This window comes from Actinia tenebrosa, unplaced genomic scaffold, assembly GCF_029948245.1.
Source record: "Actinia tenebrosa isolate PJP-AT-01 unplaced genomic scaffold, QUT_ActTen_1.0 PGA_scaffold14__42_contigs__length_11649687, whole genome shotgun sequence".
Lineage (NCBI taxonomy): Eukaryota > Metazoa > Cnidaria > Anthozoa > Actiniaria > Actiniidae > Actinia > Actinia tenebrosa.
The window spans coordinates 5815479-5826785 of NW_028292574.1; the positions used below are offsets into that span (position 1 = coordinate 5815479).

At 35.8% G+C, this 11307-nt stretch overlaps 1 protein-coding gene across 1 annotated transcript in view; it reads left to right on the forward strand.

Moving 5' to 3' along the window:
* LOC116291621 (uncharacterized) overlaps positions 1-10435 on the forward strand; it is a 29312-nt gene extending 18877 nt beyond the window's left edge. The window contains exons 2-7 of the mRNA XM_089029778.1: positions 2818-3023; positions 6411-6720; positions 7645-7923; positions 8221-8360; positions 9153-9393; positions 9715-10435. Coding sequence (XP_088885904.1) covers positions 3003-3023; positions 6411-6720; positions 7645-7923; positions 8221-8360; positions 9153-9393; positions 9715-9860 — 1137 coding nt within the window. The 5' untranslated portion in view covers positions 2818-3002 and the 3' untranslated portion in view covers positions 9861-10435. The remainder of the gene's footprint in view (positions 1-2817; positions 3024-6410; positions 6721-7644; positions 7924-8220; positions 8361-9152; positions 9394-9714) is intronic.
* The last annotated feature ends 872 nt before the right edge of the window (positions 10436-11307 follow it).

An 11307-nucleotide genomic window follows, 5' to 3' on the forward strand; every position in this document is an offset into this window, starting at 1 on the left:
TCGACCAAAGCATTCCACTTTACAGGCTGTTCTTTCCATAACAGATAATATACAAAATGCTATTGAAGACAACATCTATTCTTGTGGAATTTTTCTTGACCTTAGCAAAGCTTTTGATACTGTTAATCATCAACTTTTACTCCAAAAACTAGATTATTATGGAATACGTGGGTTAGCAGGTAAATGGTTTGAATCATACCTCCATAATAGACAACAATTTACTTCTCTTGGAAGCACCTGTTCCAAAATTTTACCTATATCTTGTGGTGTTCCTCAAGGTTCAGTTCTTGGACCCATTCTTTTTCTCTTGTATATAAATGATTTTTCTAAATCATCCAATAAATTCTCTTTTCATTTATTTGCTGATGACAGCAATCTTTTTTATGCTAATAAGAGTTTAAAATCTCTAGAATTGATCATTAATAATCAATTATCTGATGTGCACACCTGGCTTTGTGCTAATAAACTTTCCTTGAATATTGAAAAATCAAATTTTATTATTTTTCATCCAGCTCAAAAGAAATTGTTATATGATGTTCAGCTTCAGATAGATAATCAACCTCTTCAGCGGGAGTATCAAATTAAATATTTAGGTGTCATGATTGATAGCCACCTTACTTGGAAATCACATATTTCATTTATTTCAAATAAAATAAAACGCAGCATTGGAATAATAGCCAAGGCTCGCCATTATGTCAATTTGGATATTCTAATTAACATATATTATTCTTTAATATATCCTTATTTAACCTATGGTATTGTAGTGTGGGGACACACTTATAACACAACACTTGATCCTTTGTTTATTCTCCAGAAAGTTCTACGTCTAATGACCTTTGCTGACTACAATGCCCATACTCATCCTATTTTCATTAATTTAAAAATTCTCAAGCTTTGTGACTTGGTCTACTTTCATACTGCTGTTTTTATGCATGATTTTTATTCTGGAAATTTACCTATTTACTTTAAGTCATTTTTTCACTCGGTAAGCATGAAGCATTCTTACAATACAAGATTTGCTTCTAAAACTTCTTTTTCCCTACCAAAAATTAGAACCAATTATGGAAAATTTAATATAAAATATGCTGGCGCTATAGTTTGGAATTCTGTTGAGGAGTGCTTAAAACCATATAGCAAAGATAGGTTCAAGAAATCCTTAAAAGAAAAATTACTGCAGGCTTATTCTTCTTCTAATTAAAAAATAAATAAAATAAAATAAAAAAGTGTTATCTATACCAACTTATGAAATGATAATCTTAATAGATCAAAATTTTGTTAATTACTAAAAATTTTCTTTTTTCTATTTATTGTAACAATCTAAAATGAACTGATCCATTTCCTATTTGTCTAATTTTCTTTTTTGTTTTGTTTTTTTTCTTATTGTATTTGTCAGTATTGATTACTAACTTATATTTAGTTTTTTTTAAAAAGTAATTTCTTTTTCTTTTTCTCTTGCACTATATAATTTTACTCATTCTCTTCCTGTACCAAATTTGCAATTATTTTTCATGTCAAGCTGTCTGCCTAGGTTAGCCTCATGGTTATTACAGATAGCCTGTACCTTATAATTCGTTATATACACATTGTATTAGTTCTATTTTACTTTTTGGTACAATATGTATGTATGTATGTATGTATGTATGTATGTATGTATATCTTTCTTCCAATTTACGTCATTTTTGAGAAGGAAAAATGGACTTAAATGTCCACACCATTTTGACGGCTAGATGACGAAAACCGTGGTAAATAAAAGGACATACCATGGAAAACTGGAGGAAATTGGTTAGACATACCAAAGATGTTTTACTCAAATGCCCCGAGGGAAAAAAGAAAGAGGAACGAAGGGTGGCAACATTACTCATATGGGGAAAGACATTACATTAGGGAATTTAAAATGTTTGAACGAGAGAACTTGAAGAGAAAAGTGGGTGCTACATCTGCAAATGGTTAGACCTTCACTGTGCCTCAGTTGAGCTCTTGAAATGGCGGTTCCATCCCTAATCAACTAGAAACGTTAAAAGAAGACCACGAGTTTATCAGTTGCATTAGTGTCAAGAGTTATCCTCTCTATGAACAAAGTCGATTTACGCATTCTTATTTATTTTTATTTACCAAATCTTACCGAATATTCAAAACATATATGATTTTGTGAAGAATATTCACGTTTTCCAGTCAAGGTCCGTCAAGTTTCAAGTGTCCAGATTGTTGAACTTGTGCATCTTTACTTTACCGTTGGTATTTGCGAGTAATTAGACACTGATTCGAGGCTTAGCCTGAGCAAATGAGTCTGTAATCAAGAAACACAGCGGTAATTTGGAACTCTAAAAGGGTCTATTTTGAACAATTTCAAACCCACTCTTTTAAATGTATTCCAAAATTACACTCGCAACCATATAATTTCCTATCATTTGTTTAATTTTCTCGGAGAAAAAAAGCAAACATCCGAGCTCCAGGTGCATGGGGTATAGTTATCATCAGTGTTGCTCCTTAGGTTCACATGCTATGAAAACAGCAGTAATTGGACTGTGCTGAGTGCATTTGGCCAGTACAGTATACTGCTAGTTATGATTGATTATATTTCAATATAATTCGATTGTATGCAGTGTATGAAGTATAATGTACTTAAGACAAATCTGCATAAATCATACGGCACTTTTATTTTGCAATCATGCATCCTTTTCCACAATCGCTTTATGATTTCAGACCAAATGCACACCACTCAGTCCGATTACTTCTGTTTTCATAGCATGTGAGCCTAAGGAGCATGATGATATATCATTGCAATATGAAATTAAAGTCCCATTCATTATATTATAGAGCACATGCAGGGACTAGCTTGTTTATACAGTGCCATCCACAGGCAAGGAGTTAGTGTAACATACATTTAGTATATTGTACGCAAGAACATTGCTTGGGTTGCCTGTGTGCTTTCCAGTTATTTTGTAGCTGATGACGTCTCGTTTGGCGGCGTATTCTTCAAAATTGGTTCATTGGCGACAAGAATGGAACAGAAGAAACCCTTTGTGAGTATGACTGACTAATATTGGTTATAACGAGGAATATATTTTAAAGCTATTCAGTATTAGATCTTTGGCCATACCATGAAACTGTTTTCAAAACTTACCAGGCACGTTTGAAGTGAGGTATGTTTGCCGTTTCCTGCCCTGTGTAAATTTCAGTACAGGGGAACGATCGGACGAATACATAACGCATAACATATTACATAAATTTAATGAACAAAGCGGATTATTTTGAAATACTTGTATTTCGCAAACATCACCAGAAACTATATTTTTGCAAAGCTGGAAATCACTCGATGATTCGAAATCATAACGAACAATTTTTTGTGATGCACCTGAGTGGTTGCACGCACCTGAATTGCTCAATGGTTTTAGTTCATTTTTTAACTGTATTTTATCGTTTTATTTGTGTTTTTTTACTGGCACCTGTACGTTTATTATGTTGTTCATCGAGCCTATGGATTCTTGGAGTCATTTTGGACATCATTTAATTTATTTAGATCTTATATCATAATATAAATATTTATATAAGTTATTTATTTATTTCATGCACGACCCCACAAGCTTTAAGCTTTAAACATTATCATGTAGTATTTAAAAAACGAGTAGGAGTGTTTTATCAGGTATAAAACAACGAGGCGTAGCCAAGTGGTATTAGACCTGATAAAACACGATTTACGAGTTTTTTAATTGGCTTCAATAACTCATGAACAATTTATAAAATTCAACTGGAGCCACCATACACGTCACGAGCTTTAAGCTTTGAACATTATCATGGATAAATATAGGTATTCTATTCTATTCTTTTCTATAAGTACTGGATAATCGATACTCCCATTGTTATTCTTCAACATACAAGGCAATCAACCAGCACAAGCTCCTACCAAAACTTTAATTTATCTGAGGTCTACACATATATCAAGATCAGTAATGATAAAAAGGTAAATTATACACCGTGAAAAGATGAAAAAACTTACTGACGTTTCGGACGAAGGACTAGCGTCCGAAACGTCAGTAAGTTTTTTCATCTTTTCACGGTGCATAATTTACTCTTTTCTCATTGCTGTTTTATTTAGAAACACGAAGCTCACACTAGTTTTTAGCTAGTTATATCTTATTATTATATATATCAAGAACCTTAGTATCATAAACTGATTACGATTTTGAGACATTTTTAGCGTAGCGACATTTTTTGCATGGAATGTGCAGTTTTCATGATGAAACAATAAATTCTCCCAACGTGAAAATTCCTGTTTCTATGACAATAATCGATCACGCAAGCACTTTTTTCACTGCAGAGTTTTGAACAGAAGAAGGATGTTTTCTTTCTTTCAAAAACGTACCAAGAAAACTTGAAATAGGTGTAAAATGCATATGTTGGTACTACATGTCCCATACTTGATTGTTCATTAATCTAAACTCGTACGCATGGCGTTAGGTGAAGACTACAAATAGATAAATAACTTAGTAAATATGATATAACAAGAAAAAACACAATAAGAAACATTAAACTGCAAAAACGATAAGAAATAATGGAAACGAATAACTTACATTTGTGTACGAAGGGACGAACTGCGAGCATCAACTAACTAAGTATTAGCATAGAGGGCGTATATAAAGCATACAAAAACTCTTAAGGGACTAGGCTAACAATGACGAAAATACTTAGACTGAAATGAGTGAAACAAAAGCTATAGAACACTTATATAAACAAATCTATGACAAAGAAAACTACACTAAAAACTCGTTACCGGCTATTCAGATCTAACAGTATATGTTTCCGAAACCAACTTGGATTATTATATTATAAATATATATAATTAATATATAAATATTATTAATCTTTATTATATAATTACCAATGAAATATCTATTTTTCTCTATTTCGAAAAATTGATATCTTCACACGTGAAAACATGTTAACATGTTAAACACACATGTTATTTTCACGTGTGAAGATAACACCATTGCGATGGCTATTCAAAAATACACGGAAAGAATTGCCTGAAAAAGCCAAAACATACTTCATTGATAATTATATAATAAACAGAATATTACATGGCCGCTTGGAGATACGAATTTTATCTTCTCGTGTTGAAAATCTCTCACTCGTTTGCTGCGCTCACTCGCGAGAGACCTTTTCAACACTCGAAGATAAAATTCGTATCTCCGCGCGCCCATGTAATATCCTCTATATATCTCTCTCAGGGTGTACTTCCTGATTCTCTCAAGATTGCTAAACTGACACCTATTCTTAAAAAACCGAATGTTGACTTTGAAGTTTTTCTAATTTTTGACCTTTTTCTAATCTACCATTTATCTCTTAACTAATTGAAAAGGCTGTTGATCATCAGTTGAATGATTATTTAACTAAATATAATCTTCATGATCCACTTCAGTCGGCTTACAAAGCCATGCATAGTACCAAGACAGCTTTGGTTCTAATTCATAACGACATCCTTCAATCTATTGATGCTGGTAACTGTGTTATTCTTATTTTTCTTGATATGTCAGCTGCTTTTGATACTGTTGTTCATGATACTTTACTGGATAGACTTGCTAATCGGTTTGGTATTGGTGCATGATGTTGTTTTAGGCTGGTTTAGATCCTACCTGTCTAATAGGAAGCAATTTGTTGGTATTAATGAATGTTCATCTTCCCTTTGCAATCTTGATGTTGGGGTACCGCAAGCTCTGTACTAGGCCCGGTTCTTTACTTGCTTTACATATCTCCACTGGCAGATATCTTTAAGCGACATAATCTCAGTTATCATTTTTACGCTGATCATTCTCAGCTTTATTTATCTTTTAAAGGCAATGATCAGTTTGCTCAATCTAGGCAATCTTTAGAAGAGTATCTCTGATATTTCTGAGTGGATGCTTGTAAATGGATTGAAGTTAAACCACGATAAAACAGAGCTCATGTGTATCCACTCTAGGTTTCAAGACTATCCTTTGTTGACTGAGATTCAAGACTGTGGGAACATAATTGTCCCTTGTTTATCAGCTGTTAATCTTGGAGTGGTTTTTGATGACCGTATGACTGGTGAACTCCAAGCAATATTTGTAAAGTCTTCCTACTTCCACCTAAGGACTCTGTCTGCTATTTGTAAATATTTAACCGTTGAATATGACTATTGCAATGCTCTCTTGTATGGATTACCTATAAACTAGATGTTACTTACAAGCCAGCGAAGCAGATGTATTTCACACACACACCACTCATCATTCGCCTGAAAATATCGAAATTCAGTCACGACTCGCACATGTAAAACAATGTGAAATGCTCCCCCCTTCATTTAATATGCATGTTTGTAAAGCTAGAAAATGTGGATATCAACGTAAACCCCCCCCCCCCCTCCCTGGGGATTATTGCGGTTTTTTTTCCAGGTCCCTCATAGTCATCTCCCGTACGGCGAGGTTGGTTCTGGGTATTTTTCAACTCGTAGCATTGCTAATCGTCAAGTGGTTAAGACAGCGACCCCTTTGGTTCTGAGAGAACTTGATGCTATGGCCCTAGAAAAACAGTCTGTGGTAACCCTAGTGGATTATGGGACGGCTGATGGTGGAATTTCGATGGATCTTATCTACGCATGCGTCAAAGCAATACGAGAAAAATATGGAGCTGAACTACCGATCAATGTGATCTACGAGGATCAACCCGTCAATGATTTCACGTCTGTGTTCTTGAGAACACAAGGTAAGAGTAAACCACGGGCACCACTAGTCTCCTCACGGTGTTTATGTGCTCTTGGGTATGGAAAATGTAGCGGTTGTGGTTTCGTATCTCACCTATTTGGTCTGGAGTTTCATTCGACTCATTCTCGTTCCCAGATTTTCCACGGTTGTCGTTCCTCCCCATCATAAGCTCTGGGATATCCTACGAATTCTTTCAATTTGATTGGCTTTTAAGGAGAACAATAGATCTACTCTTTGATTGGATAATCGATGTTTTGTCGCTATTTGCAGATTTTATACAAAGCCAAAGGCTTGTCCATGCTTGTCTTGGCTTGTCTTGGAAAGAGTTCGAGCGTCATGCCGTGAGGACGTGGTCGCAATATTCCTTGCTTTCGGTTGTACGGTTTCCCAGAGCCTTTGACGGGGAGGAACGACAATCGAGGAGGATCTGAGAACGAGAATGCATTCGACTCGGCATCTAATGTGCAGTGGATGGGGTTTAATAGTTCTCTGCCTTAATCCAAGAGTTGTTTTTCGGGTTCTTTGTCTGGCCCCCTTCCCTCCTCCACACCCAATTACAATTCGATCTGTGAGTTTGCCCTGAGTTCATTCATGGTTAGAGGAATCGAAATTTTTAAGTATTTCTAAAGATATAAACTAGTTCTACTTTCAGACTAAACAAGATAAATTAAAGCTGGGATAGACCCTTTTTGCTTGGGCCTAATCTTTTCCAATTTCATGCTGCGTGTCATTTGAATTTGGCAGCGGAAATCTTGCTTTAGAAATCTTGCTTAACTAGTTCAATTTAATTTCTAATTAATGACCTAGCCTTGAATCACAGAAGTACCTTGTGATCACTCCCACTCCTTTCAATTCACGACCATGAGCTTGGAAATTTAGGCCTGGGCACGAGATATTATATCAAAATCTATATTTCCAATCCAAGGTTTGATACCTGGTCCTCGCAGTTATCTCCAAGATTTCCCCAATGTGTTCGTCATGGCCAGCGGTACAAATTTCTACGATCAGTGTTTCCCCAATGATAGCGTGACATTGGGGTTCTCTTCTAATTGTGCACATTGGTTGCGTGACAAGCCTTGTGGCATCACAGGAGGGCTATATCACATACTAATTACTGCACCAGAGGAAAAAGAGAATTTTCGAGCACAAGCCGAAAAAGACTGGGAACTACACCTAACGAGAAGAGCGGCCGAACTTAGCCCAGGTAAGACCACCGTATGTTCGTTATGATTTAGAATTATCGAGTGATTTCCTGCTTCTCGCAATAATAATAATAATAATAATAATAATGATAATAATAATAATAATGATAATAATAATAATAATAATTTTCTTGACCACAGTTCTTTTTTACTCAGGGATAGCCTCGATTTTGTGTAGAATATTCATGTTCCAGTAGAAGGTCCGAGGAATTTTTAAAGTGTGTGTGTAGTTGAAATTGTGCATTCTTTGCTTAGTTACAAGAAATACATATGGTATATTTTTAATGTCTTCTCGAAAGGAGGAAGTATGGTCTTGGCGGAAGGTGCTTTGACCGAAGATGGCCAGTTTCCAGGACACACGAATGACATCAAATATTGTTGTATGACACTGTTATCGACACTTTGGAAATCACTTGCAGATGAGGGCATTATTACCAATGTAAGTATGTATTTAACTAAGAAAGTGAACTTTCAACATAAAGATGAACATTAGGCTGAAAATCGTGCAAACTTAAAGTAGATTTTGCATGACGGCGAAACGGCACTGCACGCCTTGGCCACGGTACGCTAATGACTTTCTAACATAGCTTAAGTAAAACGCGCGCTCTGATTGGTTATCAAGAGAGCGTGTATCCTTAACTCTGAAGTGAACTTTTTTTAAATTAATCAAAAAAATAATAATTTCGTTTTTGCTATGTTAAAAAAATGGTTCACGCTTAGCATGCGCCTATGGCAATCGCCTTATGGATGCACTTGGGAGGTTGTTAAGCACGAAAGAAGCGTAAGCTTATTTTTCATTTTCGATAAGAGGACAGACCAATAAGGTGACGTCAACGAGCGCGATCTCTTTCAATTTGTTGATCTGATTACTAAGAAAACGTCGAAAAGATGTGTGTTACTGAATTCTTTTGTGGTAAGAAACAAATCGAGGTCCCTTTTCTATGGAACATGAAACCACCCGCTGCGCTCGTGGTACAGACTATAGAAAAGGGACCTCGATTTGCTAAACGTACTGAATAAAAAGTTCATGGAAGTTTTGTACTGCCGGGCGTTCTAGCTTAATTCCATCTTTTAAATCAACCTTTATCATCAACTGAAAACTGTGCATGTATTTCGATTCTTTGTCATACAAATTGTGTTTCATTAAATTGGTCGCACAATTGGTTTCGTGCTATCTTTTTTCAATGGAAAAAATAAATAAATAAATAAAGAATACATTTATCTCTTATAGGACGAGGTTACCGAAACAAACCTAAACTTTTACTTCAGAAGGGTAGATGAGTTCAAGAAGCCATTCAAGTGTCCTGACTCGCCTGTTGTCAAAGCAGGTCTTGAGTTGGTTTCCATAGAAACGAAAATAGTGCCTTGTGCATATAAGAAAAAATGGATCAAAGAAAAGGGAGATGCCAAAGAACATGCGAAGAAATATGTAGGAAGTATTCGAGCGTGGAGCAACAGCACATTTCTTTCAGGTGAATACAGCTATTTCAAAAAAAGTTTTTTTGAAAGATGAAGGTTTTGCTGCATGTTGCATGCTACGATCAATGCGTGTTTCTTATCTGGCTAGAAAGAAAACATGCCGGAAAAATGTGCAAACATAACAAAGTTTGGTAAAATGTTTTGCTGTTTGGATTCACATCGCCCAGAGTGCATTTCGGGCTTGGTCTGCCAGTCGACTACCAGTCGACTACCAGTCGGCCTGTCGGCCATTAGGTCTCAATCGTCATACAGTCCATTCAATTTATCTACCTCTTTACTTTGCCTTTGAATATTCATTTTACTATGTTTTCCAGGACTCTCGGATTCTCGTTCTGCCGAAGAGAAATCTAGGATCGTCAATGAATTGTACCACCGTTACGAAGATGAGGTGGCCAAGTGCCCTGAGGATCATGGGGTTGATTATGTTAACGCCTATTTGGTCTTACGAAAACGTCTTTAAAACCACGCCAGTTTCGAGTTTCACTCAGGGAAAACCTCCATTTTGTGTTAAACATTCACGTATTTCTTTCCAGCTGAGCGATGAACTTTGTTTCAGCCCATCACAGCGGGTTTTGCCGAATGCCCTCATTCCCAGGCTACTGTAATCCAACTTTTGCGTGTTCTCCTTTTTTTTTTTTAATTTTTGTTTGTTTTTTTACTAAAATATAATATATCTCCCTACAAGAACAGGTAAGGAAGAATAAAAAAATTACTTTATCGCTACGTTTGCTTCGTTCTTTCAAGCATCAAAAAATATTTAGGGCCGGTCGTTTTGTTCACTCATGCTTTAAGCGCTGCGTTCACCCGCTCAGCTGGTTTGCTACGAGATAAGTATTACTAATTCAGTAGTCATGTTAGACAGTTATTTACATCAAGTAGTGGTTAAGTTGGTTGTAAAGGGGTTGGTTTAAAACAATGTAAGTTTATTACAAGTGTACATGGTGTAAGCCATACGGTTTGTAGACAAAAGAGCGTGCTTTAAAATAGCTCTTGATGCTGGTTGTTTCATTAAAGTACTTATACGACAAAAATCGATTTTGGTTTTACAGCAATTTTTTACCTTTAAGATAATCATATAGATCTATTTCTTTCTGGTTGGAATTCGTTTTTTTTTCGCCGGTTGGATTCAAAACGTCAATAGCGCATTTCAGGCTTGTGCAAATGCAAAATGCAACAAAGCCTTCACCAAGCGATTATAACATCATAAACACTATTACTCTATAAGTAACAAAGTAATCATAACTGTAATAGAGAATGAATACAAAAACACACTCTCACCATTTACTTTGATAGTTCGTGATAGTTTTAATATTTCTCTTTTAAAATTATTGACAAACGGTTATTGATTTATCACGATTTTCATGTCATTCAAACATATTTGCTATTAAGGACTGTTCATCTATGTAATAATACAAGAGTTGCACCGGTTGTCTAGCAATTTGGCATTACTCCTTTCCTTTCCTTGAACATCTTTACCAATGTCTTTGCCACCTTTTTGACAGTGTTGAGGAAGTGCTTGTATATTTTGGCTTTGCAGGAATTCTTGTGGTTTTCGTAGAACTGAAGAAAGTTTTCGACTCCAAAGCACATTTTGTCGTTTGAGGCCAAATCTTTAGCCATTTGTGAGGCACAATCACAGTGTATCGTAGCTTCGCAGTCTGCGGTCATTCCGCGCTTCTAAAAAATTGATGAATGGACGACTGGCAACAGCTTTTAGTATAATTTTAGACTTGAATATTGAGTTTTTCGCGATGTGATTGGTCGAACGACCAGTGATCATGAGACGATAGACACTGCTCGAGCGATGATTATGAGGTTTTTCAAAGTTTGCCAAAGTGGAAGTACTTATACTAAACCGTTGTTTTTATCCTGCATTTCGACTTTTCTCTGATATTCGAGTCTAAAAT